Source organism: Carcharodon carcharias, chromosome 8 (assembly GCF_017639515.1).
Source record: "Carcharodon carcharias isolate sCarCar2 chromosome 8, sCarCar2.pri, whole genome shotgun sequence".
Classification (NCBI taxonomy): Eukaryota; Metazoa; Chordata; class Chondrichthyes; order Lamniformes; family Lamnidae; genus Carcharodon; species Carcharodon carcharias.
In genome coordinates this window covers 65,853,768-65,870,332 of record NC_054474.1, presented here as the reverse complement: position 1 = coordinate 65,870,332, position 16,565 = coordinate 65,853,768, and the positions used below count along the sequence as shown (strand labels likewise).

The 16,565-nt window shown below is 42.8% G+C and overlaps 1 protein-coding gene across 3 annotated transcripts in view; it reads left to right on the top strand.

The window, feature by feature from the left end:
• The window catches only part of sh3pxd2b (SH3 and PX domains 2B), a 306,057-nt gene that overhangs the window by 70,045 nt on the left and 219,447 nt on the right, over positions 1–16,565 (top strand). For all 3 annotated transcript variants that reach the window (XM_041193213.1, XM_041193214.1, XM_041193212.1), the window contains exon 3: positions 11,954–12,029. In XM_041193213.1, coding sequence (XP_041049147.1) covers positions 11,954–12,029 — 76 coding nt within the window. The remainder of the gene's footprint in view (positions 1–11,953; positions 12,030–16,565) is intronic.

The window sequence follows — 16,565 nt, the reverse complement described above, 5'->3', positions numbered from 1 at the left end:
GAAAGCCAGTGTCACCGAAGATTGTGCATGTCTCGGGAAGTGGTCAGTCACATATGCCACCTGCTGGAGATTTGACGCCATGGGGACATGGAGGGCATCCACCACCAGTGGCTGTGAAAGTGACTGCGGCGCTCAATTTTTACATCACTGGCTCCTTCAAGGGGTCCACGGATGACCAATATGGAATCTCACAAGGCTCCATGTGCAAGTGTATCCTGGAGGAACTGAAGCTGAACTCCAGAGCTGAGGTGAAAGTGACTGCCCTTGACATCAAGGCCACATTTAACCGAATGTGGCATCAATGAGCCCTAGCAAAACTGGAGTCAGTGGGAACCAGGGGGAAAACTCTTCTCTGGTTGGAGTCATACCCAGCACAAAGGAAGATGGTTGTGTTTGTTGAAGGTCAGTCGTCTCAGCTCCAGGACATCACTGCAGGAGTTCCTCAGGGTAGTGTCCTCAGCCCAACCATCTTCAGCTGCTTCATCAGTGACCTTCCACCATAAAGTCAGAAGTGGGGGTGTTCGCTGATGATTGCACAATGTCCAGCACCATTCGAGGCTCTTCAGATACTGAAGTAGTCTATGTCCAAATGCAGCAAGACCTGGACAATATCCAGGCTTGGGCTGACAAGTGGCAAGTAACATTCAGGCCACACAAATGCCAGGCAATGATCATCTCCAACAAGAGAGAATCCAACCATTGCCCCTTGATGTTCAATAGCATTACTGAATCATTGAATCCCCCACTATCAATATCATGGGTGTTACCATTGCTCTCCTTCTTCTTCTCTGGTCTCTGTCAGCCATGACACATACTGCTAAATTACCAGGCTCCACCTGGTTTAGCATATGTGTACTCGGAATCTCTCTTGGTTAAGTCTGAAGGCCCCTTCACACATGCAGGAGAGCGCTGGCCACCACCTGGATGGCCAGTGTGTAGTGTGCTCATCGGTTCTCTGAAACCCACCCACCTCCACCCCACTCCACTTGACCAATTGACAACAGCTTTGGCCACTGGACTGCATGCTGTGCTGTCAGCTCAGGCACAGGCATTCTCTTAACCAGCACTGCAAGGCTGCGCTTTTAGCTTGAACCATGAGGAATATTGTTCCAGACCTGAATAAAGACATTGCAAGGGGCTGTGAGTGCCTCCACCAGCGACTGTGCCATGATCACCTTTCACAAGGGGATTCTGCAACTTGCCCAGTCGGCCAGTTGCTCTGCTGCCCCCTAAAACACACATTAATTTGCAGTCTGCACCTAAGGGGTGAAAAACTCTGGAGCATTTGGTGGCACTTTCATGCTTTTGTGTTGCTTGAGTGGGCAGAAAAGATTCAGAGGTCTGACTTCAAGTATATCCGTTGAGCTGCAGTTGAATGGTCTCAGCTGTGGAAGAATGCTCACTTTTGACAAGCTTTGCCAAGCGTGTGTCTGCTTCCCTTACCCTCACTTCTCCCGTCATGTGCTTGCGTACTTCCTTCAGTCTGTGCTGCCTTGTGCACCATCCCCCCCACCCCCCAACCACCCCCAGGCCTGACCCGCACTGGAGCCCTTGTTCCAGCACCGCACTGCCAGCTGTGCGAAAGCGACTTGCCTGTGCCCACCATGAATGCACGGTGCTTCTTCCTTGATGTCCTATGGGCAATCCTCGTGAATGCTGTGTGAGGTTGTGTGCACTCACCTTTGAGTCCCCTCAAAGTTCAGGTTGCCGGGTGCATGCCTCTTAAAGGCAGCTGTGAAACACGTCATTCTGAAGTCACGCCGATGTGTGTGGTAAATTTGATATGGGGCGGGGGGATGACTCTGGCAGCAGGGCTTATAATTAGATGTTTATGTATTAAAATGATTTTCCTGAAGTGTGTCTTCCTGAAGTGGCGGCAGGTAACGCAGCCCACCATTGACGGGCAGAGCGAATGATCGCAAACTGCTGTAACAAAGGGGTAAATCCTTGCCATATTGTTCCCCCCACCCTATGTCCACCCTTATGCCTGATGCCAGCGGGGCTCAAATTCTGGCCATCATCTCAGCAGCTCCCCTATCAAGTTCTCTCAGAATCTTACATGTTCCATTGAGATCACTTCTCATTCTTCTAACTCTAGAGGGTATAATCCCATTCTATTTAATTTTTCCTCATCAAATAAAAGAAATATTTGCACTCAAATAGTATTGCATTAAAGGCTTTCATCCCTTTTGCATTCCTGATTGCTTGCTGTACATGCATGTAACTTTGTGTTTTGTGAACAGAAACATCCAAATACCTCTGAACATCAGTGTTTAATAGTTTCCCACCATTAAAAATGAAATCTATTTTCTACTCTTCCTACCAAAGTGAATACCCTCACATTTCCCCACCTTCCAAACCCACAACCACTACCACCTAGAAGGACAAGGACAGCAGACACATGGGAACACCAGCAACTGGAAGTTCCCCTCCAAGCTACTCACCATCCTGACTTGGAAATATATCACCATTTTTTCACTGTCACTGGGTCAAAATCCTGGAACTCCCACCCTAACAGCACTGTGGGTGTACCTACACCACAGGGACTGCCACTGTTCAAGAAGACAGCTCACCACCACTTTCTCAAGGGCAACTGGGATGGGCAATAAATGCTGGCCCAGCTTGTGATGCCCACATCCCATAAAATTAATTTTAAAAAATTCTATTTTGATCTGCCATCTTGCCTACTTACTTAAACTGATTCTTTCCCCTTTCAGTCACCTTGGCCTAGATTTCCGCTCTCCGTCACGGCAAAATCCTGAATGTGACTGAAATTTCTAAATCCTGGTCCTGTACCCAGTCTTTCCTGTCTTTGCAGGGGTGGGTCTGTAGTCAGGGTGGGTCTGTAGTCAGGCTGGGTTCGTGCATGCACAATTCGTGGAGGCAGCTGGCCCTTTAAATCACCAGCTGCCTCCACTGAAGTGGGATTTTGGAAGAACATGAGTGTGGAGTCCAGAGTGTGCAGATTAGAACAGGTAAGAGGAGGTCTGAACTTGGTGGATTCTTATGGATAGCCAGGGTATCCCTTTGGACAGATAAGGTACTGCTTTGCATAATGTTCCAGGATATCTATGGGAGAGGCAAATCGCCCTTTGGATGAGTTTAAGGCACTCTTTGGGATTGTTAGAAATTACCAGGATTATGCACTTTTTATGCACAAACTCATTGGAACTGTGCAGCTGTCCAGGAGGTGTCCAGCTGTCAAACCTGTCAAGTCAGTAAAGGCTATCCAGGAAGTGTCAAAGCTGTCAAAGAACTGACCGAGGAAACTCTTTGAGTTGGCTTGAAGGGGTAAGGGCAAAGGGTGGGAGGGCACAGATTGGCACTAAGTTGGTATAGGTGTGAGGGGCCATGGAGAGTGGGTAGAGCAGCATTAAGTTAGCAAAGGGGTGTGGGGCAAATAGAGGGGCACTAAGTTGGCATAAGTGTTTGGGAGCCATGGATTGGGGGCATAGGTGGGGGGCTTGGGTGGGGGGGCAGGGGTTGGCATAGTTTAGCATGAATGGGGCATAGGGACTGTGTTGTGGGGGAGGTGATGAGGGCTAGAGGGATTTTTTTGTTTTATAGCTTTTTATTTATTTAAACACAGCGCCGGGTCACAGAGGCAGTGATCGCCTGCACTTACTCCTGTTTCAGCACCCCCTCCACAACCAACTGAAAATCCCACCTGCAGGTGGCCATTTTAAAAGGTCAGGTTCGCCGAGCCAGGAAATCTCCGGAATCGTGAATTGGGGATGAAAATTTGGGCCCTTGTGTCCTCCTCATGGCTTGTGTTTCCTCCTAGCCTTATATCGTCAGCAAACTTGGATGCCTTACACTTGGTCATCTAAGGCATTAATGTTGATTGTAAGCAGCTGAGGCCCCGGCATTCTCTTCGTGACACCACACTAGTAACAACCTACCAACGAGAATATGATCCATTTTCTGCGCTTTAACCAATGCAATAGACACACTATTATATTCCCCAAGCCCTTGGGCTGAATTTTATGTGCCCCTGCCAGGTGTGTTTTCGCCAGGGGAGGGGGTGGGTAAAACAGGGCACCATCTTTCCGCTCACCCCCATAATGCAGTCAGTGGGTGGGTGCTGAAATTGGCAACCTGTCCACCATATTTAAATAAACAAGGGTCAATTGATCTTGTTAATAAGCCACTTGACCCTGATAATGCACTGTCCATGCCATAATACAGTTGGTGTGGGCAGTCGAGTGGGAGTGGGCAGATTTGTGTTCTTAAAAGGGTGAAAAGAAACTGGGGGGGTGCTATCCTCAGGGGTGGGGGTGGTGAAGAGTTGCCACTAGCTTGACACAAAAGCTTCTTGCTTGGAACTGGTACAGTTGCAAACGATTTTTCTTCCAGTGAATTCCTGACCATTCATTTGATGCTTCTCACCCAACTGGTATCTCTCCCCAAGGCACCCAAAAATTGAACTCTAAACTCACTGTTTCTTCAACTGCAGAGCAAACAAATGAGTTCCCTAAACTCAGTTTTCCAGTAGCACTTCTGCTAAACTGGTCACTTACTGAGTCACGTAACTGATTATTCAGTTAACTACTGTCCCAATAGCCTTGTAGTCTTTCTTCTCAGAGAGCTTAAAATCCCTGTTTTCTCTCTCTGACATACACTCTGACCTCTCTCAACTCCTGTCTTTTCTGTGTCTGTGTTACTGGATCACTGACGCTGGACAACGGTATAGCTTTTTCCGCACTAAGTGTGGTAGCGGGCAGATAAAACAATGTTTTACCTGCCAGCCGCAATGGCGGCTTCTCCCGCTGTATCATTCCAAACCCTCTGCATTAGTTATGCATTCCCAGGAAATACGCTGTTTCGATGACAGGTGGGCTCTCATTTGCTCACCTTGCCATCACCTCACAGCTTCGTCAAGCCAGGCACCATATTTAAAGTTCAGCTGCGCGCACACATCCCTGTTATTCCAGCTCATGAGTACTGCAGGGAATATGTCCACATAAGGCAGAAAGACTGCAGCCCTCAGGTTTGTGTGTCTGTAAATATATTGCTAGAGATAAAGGAATAGTAGTAATTTGAATTGTTGTCTTGTGTTTGTATTGAAATCTATCCAACCTTTTTGTCTGGTGAAATATAGTTCACTTTTCTTGTTTTACTAAATATTGTATTTGATGTATCACTGGAATGCCTTTCGGACGCCATGGAGGCCCGCCGTGATGTCCTCTACCCTCGCTCTGGCCACAGGATGGGCAGTGGCATGACCAACCAGGCTGGGGAGGCGATGGCAGTAGTGATCAGTGCCAATGCTGCACAAAAGCGGTTGGTCATCCAATGCAGATAGAGGTTGAATGATCTCATCCATGCAGCCAGAGTTTGACAACCATCACATCGCTCTAAACTCACACACTCAAGCTCATCACACATTCACTGCCAGCTCAAGGGACATCACCACCCATTCTCATACACACACCCTCACATGTCCATCTGGCCTCATCTCCTCTGGCTCCTCAGCCCTCCCCATCTTGAGGCCTCAACATGTGCCCACACACACCCTGGGTTATTCTCCTTCTGCAGTACAGCTCTCGGCCTGCAGCCCTTTCCCTTGCCTGAGGCCACGTCTCTCCCTACGCCAAGCAAGTCCTAGCCCTGCAGCCAATTAAAAGACAACCACAATTGGCTGATCTGGTAGATAAAGGCCTGCCATGAGCCCCCCTAAAAGTGATGTGGTGCTGCCTGTGAAGCCTGAGCTGATGACTGTGAGCAAGGTAGGCAAACAAACATTGAAGTCCCCAGTGAAGTGCAGCACGCCAGGTGCATATCGCTTGTGTGTTGTTGTGAAACGTTGGCATGTTTTCCCGCCGATATGGGCGGGCGATCCAGCGCGGATGGTGGAGGTAGGGAGGAGACAGTTCCGGCGGGCAGGCCTAATAATGATATGCTGATGCATTACAATGAGGTTCCCAACGTCTGATGGCCTGCCATTGGCATGCTGAGCAGATGATCATAAATTGGTTTCACACTGTCATGAAACCAATCACACCATATTGTCTGCTCACACCACCGAACACGTCCTACACCAGCGAGCATGAAAAATCCCTGCCTTGTGTTTTTTTCCCAGAATCACTGAACTTTCGACCCCTTTTAACCCACCTCTTTAACTTCAGGGGTTGTAAGGCCTCATTAAAAATGTATATATAGCAACAAACCCAAAAGACCTGAAACCTTTTAATGACAAGTCTATCCAGACTCCTAGGCACCACGGTTCATAAACAAAACCTAAATGAAACTGAAACCAATTTTACCTTTCTTAACATAAATACATTACATACATACATATATATATATATATATGTATATAAATTCAATTTAAGATTATACATTGTTCCTAACAATACTTGTAAACTAACAACCTATTCTATATTTCTTATCAGTTCACTTGTTAAATTTGCTAGTTTGTTTTTGTGAATTTGTTCAAGATCAATATATTATTTACACTGTATTCTGCATTTTAGGGATATAATTAAGCTTACTGATTATTCATTCTGGGTCTCACCAAAAGCATCTGAACAGGATTATTTGTCTGGCCCTAGTTCATATGCTGCCAATGGCCAATAAACTTGACCAGATAGCAAACTGATGATCAATAATGGTACAAAATGATTTGCACAGCAGTTAAAGTTTTATGTTAATTGCTGATTTTTACAGAAAGACTAGGCAGCCATTTTGCTTGATACAGCAGCCATTGAAATGAGCTCCTTGAGTCAGGATGGAAGCTCACTCCTGATTATAGTGTGGCAGTAGCACTTTTAAAAGTTTCATCTGAAATTGTACGCTGGTCTTTTCTTAAAAAGTATGAAAATATAATCTTGAGTGATTCCTCTCAAAAGTGCTGCTTTCGTTAGAATTTGCACGTGTTAGACAGGTTTGCTGAGCAACAGTGATGCAGAAGATTCCCAAGCTACTAAAGCAGCTGATTCTACAGAAATCTGCTTTCCGGATATCAACCCAATTTCCATCCTTCCAGCACTTTGTACACTGAATTATGTATTTCTGTTGACAATGCTCCTAATCCTGTACATTGCTCTGTATCTTCATTCTTGTCAATTTCCTCCTTCCCTCCCCAAGCTACTATCCTATTTCTCTTGTAATAGCTGATGCTGATAAAACAAATAATAATTGCAAATGCACATATCTCGTGTGGATACATGTAAACTGTGACCATGTGCACAGCATCACACACCCTTGATTCTGAGTTAAATCAAACACAAAGACTCATGATTTCATGGAGTCAGGCTGACTGTAGAGGCATTTAGAAATGGCGGGTGGGTCCCAATCTGGGATTCCTGGTGCAGGAAACGAGTAAAGGTAGCAAGCCTTCATCCTGCACTCACAACCTGGTTGCTTCTGGGCTCAGTGGGCCTAACCTGATCTCGTCCTTGCCTCCCTGAAACAAAAATTGCTTTTGACAGTGCCCTTAATATTGAGGCATGTCTGTCGAGTTGGGAAATTTCCTGTCTTGAATTGCCCACCTCAGTAGTGAAAATCCAGCCCAAGGCTTAAGAACTAAATTAGGTGGTGAGTTGTCATATTGCTGCTGTAGAAATGGAACTGAAAGTTATAATGTGACCAATGAACATTGAACAATGAACATGATTACATTGATTTGCTTTGCCATGTGTTTTAGCTGTTATATTGCAGTATACTTATTAATGGTGTTAGTGCAATGCTTTTTATAAAGGCATCATTTATAAGACATCCAAGTGTTTCACTGAGGGTGCATTATTTCTAAGTTCTGGAATCTTCAGCTGAAAGCCTTTGTCACTGATGCCACTGCATTATCTGGAGTTGCAAGAGGTTTATTCTTCTACTTAAAACTGGTTTTATGGGTGCATCATGGGGGGCTGCCACAGTGGGGATTATTGAGGTGAAGGACAGTCCCTGGCCGGAACTTTAGAAGCATGTGAGAATAATTATGGAAAGATTCCAACCACCCCCCACCTTTTTACAAGGGGACTGACACCTTGAAAGTGTGTTAATTTTTTAAGGGCCCAGGATTGGTTCATAGTCTGTGACTGCTAATGGAGACCTCTGCATTGTATGCACATGTCTATACTTTCACAGATCCCAATAGGTAACACTGCAGTTATTCACAACAAAGGGCATGTGTTGTGCACAAAGGCCTAAAACAGCCCTCTGTCTAAATTGACCCACATGTTGTTCATTTACATACATTCCCAATTCTTGTACACATGTTTATGTCATCTGTAAACTTATGAATAGTTCCATTAATGTCACCATCAATATAATTTGTTGAAGTGAAGGATAGCAATGATCCTAACACCCAGCTCTGCAGAGTCCTCTTAAGACTTGGCCTCTTGCAGACATGCTTCTATTGAGGTTCTGATTGGACCTACAAGATTATGACCAGTTTCCTGTCTCGTATATAAGCTGATCAGGAAACCCACGTGATGAGATCATACACAGTAGCTTTTGATGCAACACTTTACTGAAGGCTTTCTTTAAATCAAAGTAAATAACATCTGCAACACTGCTATCATCTAGTACATTAGATTCTTTGAGGAAATGATCAATCAGATTAGTAAAAAATTTTATTAGAAAGTTTTGTGTTACAATGAGGCATAGTGGTATATAAATTGCTCTGCTGTATTAGAAAACTCACTAGCATGTATGAAGGTAGTTTATTTTGTATATTTTAAAGTGCGTAGGATGCACGGGTATCTTCATTTGTTTGTGGGCAGATTATGCTAGTTCTGCAGTAAGGCATTAGCAATTAGTAGATTATGGATATTAAGTGCCTTGACGAAGGCACTGAAATCAAAGAAGACAAGCATTTAGCTGCCCAAACTGAGAAAACTCAACAAAGAAAGGGGATTGAACCTGGACCTCCCTGTTCTGTACAATCCAGTAGCATACCATTTGTTACATTTGTCTGCAGAGCTATCATTTTTTTGCATAAAATTAAAATGGTTAGGCTGGTATTAGGATATATGTAATTTTTGCATGTGTGTTTTGATAACTTTCAAAGGGAGTCTTGTCATTAATTCCTCCTTTGAAAACAAATGTTAAAAAAATATATTATGAATGATCCTAGTGTAGGTTGATTTGAGTGATAGCACCCCTGGGTTTAGACTGGGAGGATGTAAAACCTGATGGTTTAAACAAGCTGAATGAATATCAGTAGAAATGGTCATCTGGATAAGTGTAACAGTAATGGTATTATTTCACCAGTCTATTTTACTTTATTGATCTGTGCTGTCGGGCATGGTAATTTCTCCTGAGTAGTTACCCTGTTAAAATTTAAAGATCAGATAATAATCAAAGAAAAATCAGCAAAAAAGCCAAAAGAAATTTGAAATTAATGATATCAATTGATTTATTAATTAATTCTTTGTGACTGATTCTCAAACGCAGTTCTGATGGTGAAGCTTATACTATTCATACGACAGGAAAGAAATAATATTATTTTGCATGATTATTTCTGCAATGTTTTAAAAACAAACTTAAAATGAAAATGAACAACATCATACGTGCCAACACTGCAAGTTCTTGATAATGCTTCTCAGTTCCCATATATTTTGACCAACAAGAGGTGGACAGTCTAGACCTTGAGCCCATTTGTGTCTGAGCTTGTGGGTACACTGCAGTTAAAGAAGTTAAATCAGAATAAATGGAACTTGGCAGAAGGTTGGGTTTTATTTTTGACAGATTCTTTAAATTTGCAATATTAAACAGGTGTACAATTGACCAGTTTTTTTTGCCAATAAGGCTGTTGCATATCATTATTAAAAATGATGTATGTAATTGCTCTTCCAGGTTTGTGAGACAGTGTTTGTGTAAAGTTCCAAATCTTTGCCAGATATTCAAATCTGTGTCTGGAGAGTAAATATATGGAAGTCTTCGCTATGAGCCAGACATCAGCTGTCAAACACTGCTCCGAATTGTCCATCAACACTAAACACGTGTCCATGCAACTGTTAATTAGAAACACCAGCAGTACTTTAAGCAGATGCTCTTATTTTATTTGGAATGGATTTTTCAGTGTTGGCCTCTTGTTATTTTGTCACTGCAGGCTTTTTGGAAGTAGATCCATTTACTGTGTGGTCATGCAATGGAATAACGGATCCATACAATTATCCTCTTGTTTCAATGGAGACTATTTGTGATAATGTTAAAAAAGTAGCATTCAGTTCTAATGATTCATTTACATCTTAAAGGATACGGTAGCATGTTTTGGAGCTTTCGTGAACAGTCCTGGGATTGTTCTTTCCTCAAATGAAGGCAACTTTTGTTACTCATGCATGGCAAGTGTGCGGAGCTTATGGTGGCTGAGCAATCCTGGCGTCTGGCATCCAAACCCATTTTTAGGAGTTCCATCACAATTTTCATAAGCCAAAATTCACCCTACTATTTTGTCTGCAAACTGCTTGGCTGGGCCTATCGCATAGTTTCTGTCCAATTTCAAGGTACTCTTTGAAGCATATCATTCAAAGTGGAAGAGTTAAGTGTGAACCTAAGTGTATAAGTTGTAGTGGGCAGATTTTAATCTTTCTCCTAATTTCTTATACCCAATAAGCCCGTTAAAATTACTCTGTTGAAATAAAAGTCTAATTCTGTTGGAGCTGCATATACTTCATTTATAGGAGGTCATTATACTCAGGGATAAAGGCAAAAAAAAAAGGCCAGTATGAATAACCCCAGCATAGTGAAGACTGCGCTCCTTTTAATGACACCAGTTAGTGTAAGCTGTTTATTATTTTTCTTTCATTTTGCTTTTCAATTTTTTGTTCTTTTATCTTTCCAGGTTTTATTTTGTTTCTTCCTTTCTTCATACTCTCCCACTTTCTTCATTTTTCTTCCTTTTGTCTTCTTACGCGCAAGCGAGATTTCAACTGCTGGGCTAGAAGCCAGTGGAATCACAGCCAACCACCCAGGAACCTCTGGCAGGCCTAACTGATATTAACTGGATGTCCTCAATTACAGCCATTTGGCTGGCAGCTGGCCAACTGCCAGCTGAAGCTCAGGTGCCCTGAGGCCGACCACCAGCACTTTGTAAATTGCGGGGTAGGGATTCAACAGAGCCTGGGGCAGCAGTGGGCCAGATTTTCAGTTGTGGCCCAAGGGAAAGCCTTGTTTTCCCAGGAAGACAGTGGAAACTTACTTCTTAATACCACTGCTTTGTTCTGGACAGATTTTACAAAATGGAGTACACACAGCAGACACCTCGCTCAGTGTAATTTGAAAGTGCCATCCGGGTCCATGCTATATTACAGGGCTCTGATTCACATATAAGACTCCTTCCTGTCTGAGTCAGGTGGATACCTCACCTGCTGGCAAAAACAAGCAGGGTTAAACTAGTGGTGGGGCAGGAATTGAGAGGCAAATAGAGCTACTTTATTTTTAAGTCCCATTCTATTTTGTTTCCACCAGGCAGTGGAAATGAACATTTTACGTTCCTTTCTTTGGCTTAATTATTTTTTCTTAGCTGTCCCCCTGCTTCTGAATGATTTTCACGCAGTAACTTTCTTCGATGTAACTCTGGTTGTGGAACTGACTTTTATGTAGCAAAAGCTTTATGGATTTCTTTATAATTACCAAATATTTGGTTCCCTGTGATTTGCTTAAAAATAATCAAGACAAACCTCAGTTTATATTGAAAGAATTCTGTATGTGACGTTTTGGTTGAATGAAAGTATGGATTGATGTCACAATGTGCAATATATTAATGCTGTAGATGGTAAGATAAATGATATCATAGCCAGATCCATTGAAAGTTCTAGTTACAGCAAAGAGAATGAGTTAAAACAGCACATCTGCTCATGTTGCATTGCAAGCAAATTCATGTGGTTCTCGTAGAAAAGCTTCCAGTCTTTAAATATTTTAAGTAAATTGATTTCCTATTCATTAAAAACGTTTTGAGATTTTACTATTTGAAAGTACTTTCTCTAATTTTACTCACTGTCTCTCTCAGATGCAGCTGTTGGATACATTCCCAGTGGAAGGAGGCCAGAAGGATCCCAAGCAGCGATATATTCCTTTCCTGCCAGGTACAGTAACACATACTGTTAGTTTCCTTTCCTAGTCTTACTCCCAAAAGGTCCACATTTTTTAGGTCCTAAAGGCAGAACTAGCAGTTTGTTTGCAATTTACTTTGTGGCTATGATAGATGCTGACAGGTCTTTTCTTATTCATTCATTGGATCGGGGCATCGCTGGCAAATTCAGCATTTATTGCCCATCCATAATTGCCCTGGAGATAGTTGTGGTAAGCAGTCTTCCTGAACTGCTGTAGTGTGTTTTGGGAAGGCACTCTTGCAATGTTGTTAGAGTGGAAGTTCCAGGATTTTGACCCAGCAACAATGAAGAAACAGTGACATATTTCCATGTCAGTATGGTATGTGACTTGGAGGAGCTTGCAAGTGCTTGTGCTGTCATATGCCTGCTGCCCTCATCCTTAGGTCGCCGGTTTGGAAGGTGCTTTCGAAGAAGCCTTGGGGAGGTGCTGCAGTGCATCTTGCAGATGGTACACATTGCAGCCGTGGCTGAGAGAGTTAATTCTGAAGATGGTGGACAGGGTGCTGAACCAACGCGCTGCTTTGTCCTAGATGGTGTTAGCCTTCCTGAGTGTTGTTGGAGCTGCACTCATCCAGGCAAGTGGAGAATTCCATCACACACCTAACTAGTGCCTTGTCGATGGTGGACGGGCTTTGGAGAGTCCGGAGGTGAGGCACAGAATAGCCAACTACTTACCTGCTCTAATATCCACTGTTTGTCTATGGCTGATCCAGTTGAGTTTCTGGTCAATGGTGAGTCCCAGGATGTTGACGGTGGGGAATTTGACAGTAGTAATGCCATTGAATGTCAAGGAGAGGTGTCTCCCTTATTGGAGACAATCATTATTTGGCACTGTGTAGTGTGAATGTTACTTGGCACTTATCAGTCCAAGCCGGCATGTTATTCAGGTCTTGCTCCATGCAGGCACAGGGGTTTCAGCATCTAAGGAGTTGAGAATGGTACTGAACATTGTGCAATCATCAGAAAACATAGTACGCAGAAATAAAAACACTGAAAGAGGTCATTCAGCCCATCGGGTCCATGCTCCATACCAGCCTTCTCCTACCCTATTTCATCAAACCCTCAGCCTATCTTTCTATTCACTTACCCTCAAGTTCTTTCCCCTCAAAGGTATTGATGCCATTCACTTCAATTACCCCACATGGTAGCAAGTTCTACATTGTAATTAATCTGTAGTTATTAGAGGTGCCACCCTAATCTTCACCATCCTCTCCCTGTACCACCCCAACCCCCTACCCTTCCTGAAATCACAGCATCCTGCTGGGATACATTTCAAAGTGCCTGGTCCAAATGGCCAACATTCATAAATGAAGGTGGCTTTTTTACCATGAAGGCAGGAGGCATTCACATTACGAAGGCAATCAGGTGACATACTCTTGGCCAAATGAAAAATTTTTTAAAAATCCGCTTTTCCTAACCCAGGGCCCAATTCACACCCCCACCTGATCATGAGAGAGAGGTGACCATTGGTGAAGCAGCTTGAAGATGGTTGGGTCTCGGACACTACTCTGAGGAACTCCTGCAGCAATGTCCTGGAGTTGAGATGATTGGCCTCCAATAACCATAATCATCTTCCTTTGTGCTCAGTATGACTCCAAACAATGGTTGGCAAATGGACTCTGACTGATAGATGCGTTGCCATGGAGAATGCACCAGTGATGATGACTGATAGTTAACTGCCAACCATTGTTTGAAAATTACAGCAGGTAGCTTGACTCTGATTGGTCGAGACATTGCCCTGAGGAATGAGTCAGCCAATGACAGTCACTTATTTTGTTTAGCTGAAACAGGCACAATGTGTGTACATGTTCTTTCTGTCTGCAAAGAACAGGGCCCTGTGTATTAATATATGTAGCTTCCAGTACATGCAAATGCGCCACACTGCAAATCCAACTGATTATCTTAAATTAGTCGTCAGTGTAAGGATTATTTAGAAAATGTTGTCCAATCGCAGAATCACATCTAATATTGGACACAGGGTTTTGAGTTTTGCAAGCACTGGCTGGTTAGGTACGGTCTGTACCCTGCCCGCTGTGAATAGCAGCTGGGATATGCTGTTTGACACCATCCGCCCTACATACCTAGATTCACACTGGCACTGAAATTAATACATCACATTACTCACTTGTGTGAAAGACAGAACATCTTTTTGGCTTGATGGCAGCATCCTGATAATGTTGAATATCATTCATGTTGCTATTGTATGGTAACAGCATGAAACAGCTAGCTTCAGGTAGCTCAAATTTTTGAGATCTTTTGCCCTTCCAGGGTAATCTGAGGTAGACTGGTTGCTTTTCAGGGCCAAAAGTGGTGACCTTCAGCCTGTTCATGAGTTGCGTGATATACAAAGTGAAATGATCTGATTATGGTAGTCATTATTTCGCAGGATGCCTTTGATGCGCCCTATTTCAGCATCAGGCTTGCATGGTGAGCAAATAGACTGGGCCCTATTTACAAGGTTGCCAATAAGACCAATCTCATAGCGTGTGGAACTGTAAGAATCCCAACACGTATTTGACCAATGAAGGTAGGCTTGCAGTAGACCATAGTGGAGAACCCCAGGCAGATTTCTCAACTAGTACTTCCAGGAAGGGGAGTTCATTTGACTGCTGCTTTTCAAAGATGAATTTGAGTGCAGAATGGAGCCCATTAAGACATGTAAGGAAATTATTACATGCAGCTACAGATTTAAATATAGCAAACATATCATCCACATGTCAGAAATGTAAAAGGGTTAAGAGGTTAGTTCTCATTCCATTGAAGACAAGTTTCTCATGGAACCCAACAAAGATGTTTGTGAGAGCTGGGCCTAAAGCTTTGACATGTCTCTTTTTTCAGCAATAGTCTAAATAGTAGCTTTCTGGCAAAGCCAAAAGTGCAATGTTTGATAAGTCCACTAATATTTTACTTTCTGGATTGAGCAGTAATCTATCAGAAAGTCCTTCTCCTGTAAAAGTTGATTGCTGAGTTTGACTAAAAGGTTATATTTACTGGTGGCATAAATAACGTACGTGTAAGGAGGTTTTATTTTCCAGATTGAACAGCTGTTTGATTACTGCAGTTGAAATTTCCCTGCTGATTCTGTAAAATGCAATTGTGATTGCGAAATGGAGTCAGCAGCACAGCACCCGTGTAGTAAGCTTCTGAGTGTGGTCTAATGTTTGATACAGTGTATGTGGAGGAATTCTCGCCATGAGATCATATGTCCAAGAGCCTGAGATCTGTTCAGTACTTTGACATAGTATGTGATATGATAGGACTGAAATTGATTGATGCTTCGACCTTGTTGTTTCTGTTTCAGAACCAGGAATGTGATAATGCTGAAATGGAGAGAAACAAAGAATTGTTTATTCTGTGAAGATCCTTATTTGAAACTTCATCTTTCAGACTCTCTACCTACTTAACACTTTAACCCTCTCATTTGTAGCTCCACAATTTCAATCCTCTTATTTTGAATTTTATTCTCTATTTCCTCTGCCTATGGCCGCATTTCACTTTTTGTGCCTAAAAGGGAAGTTTGAGACTTACAGGATCTGCAGCACTATTGTTTGGAAAGTTAAAAAGAGCTTTGTTAGACCTCCATTTACAGCTAAACATCTGAAACACAGGTTTTGTTTTGACCTCGGTTAAAATGCGCAGCTTCTGAAGAGGGGCATCGTTGCCACACATTTCTGGCTTGCCCAAAGCTTAATGTATTGTAAATTTCCCAGTATAGTTGTTACTCACACTAAGCGTTTGTTGTTGAAGAATGAGTTCAAGCTGATTCATTCCCAAAGACAGTGAAGCAAACTCCCCTAGACCCTTTCACACTGAGATGTTACAGCTGTGCCCATTTATACTATTGGCGAACCAATGCCCATCACCTATTTTAACAAGCAGTTGTCTTAACAAAGTAATTGCTATACAATATAATTGCCAGTCAATAAGAAGATTGTCAAGGTCCAATAACAATGTAATTACTGATGTATTGACAATAGTGATGATGTCTTATGAAAAGAAAAGCTTATAGTAAGGACAAATGTGAAGCTTAATTTAGCTTTTGTTTTCTTTTTGGTTATCTGACTGGCTGTTATGTGCAGAATTAAAAATGTATGTGATTGTACAGTAGACTCTGTCATAGAGTTTGTAGGGTTTGCATCCATATCATTCTTGCATGATGAATTCTGGAGCTGGGATGAAAATCTGGATGTAATTCTTTTTCCCACCTTCCAGGTATCTTCCAACTGCAACATGCACACAATTGAAAGTAGTATTGAAATTCAGTAAATGCAGCCATCTTTAAGAGGTATATGTTCATCTGGCTGGGGAAGGAGTTATAGATCAATGTTGAGGTTATCAATCCATTCAATGACTTCAGCTGACGCAGTGTGAATAGTTGTGATGCCATCAGGAATTGATCTCTCAGGGCAGTAGTTCAGTATGTGGGCGATGCTCTGAATTGGATGGTCACAGTCACAACATGTACTTTTCTTCATTTTCCACTTCTGGAGCAAGTGGCCACATCCTCCC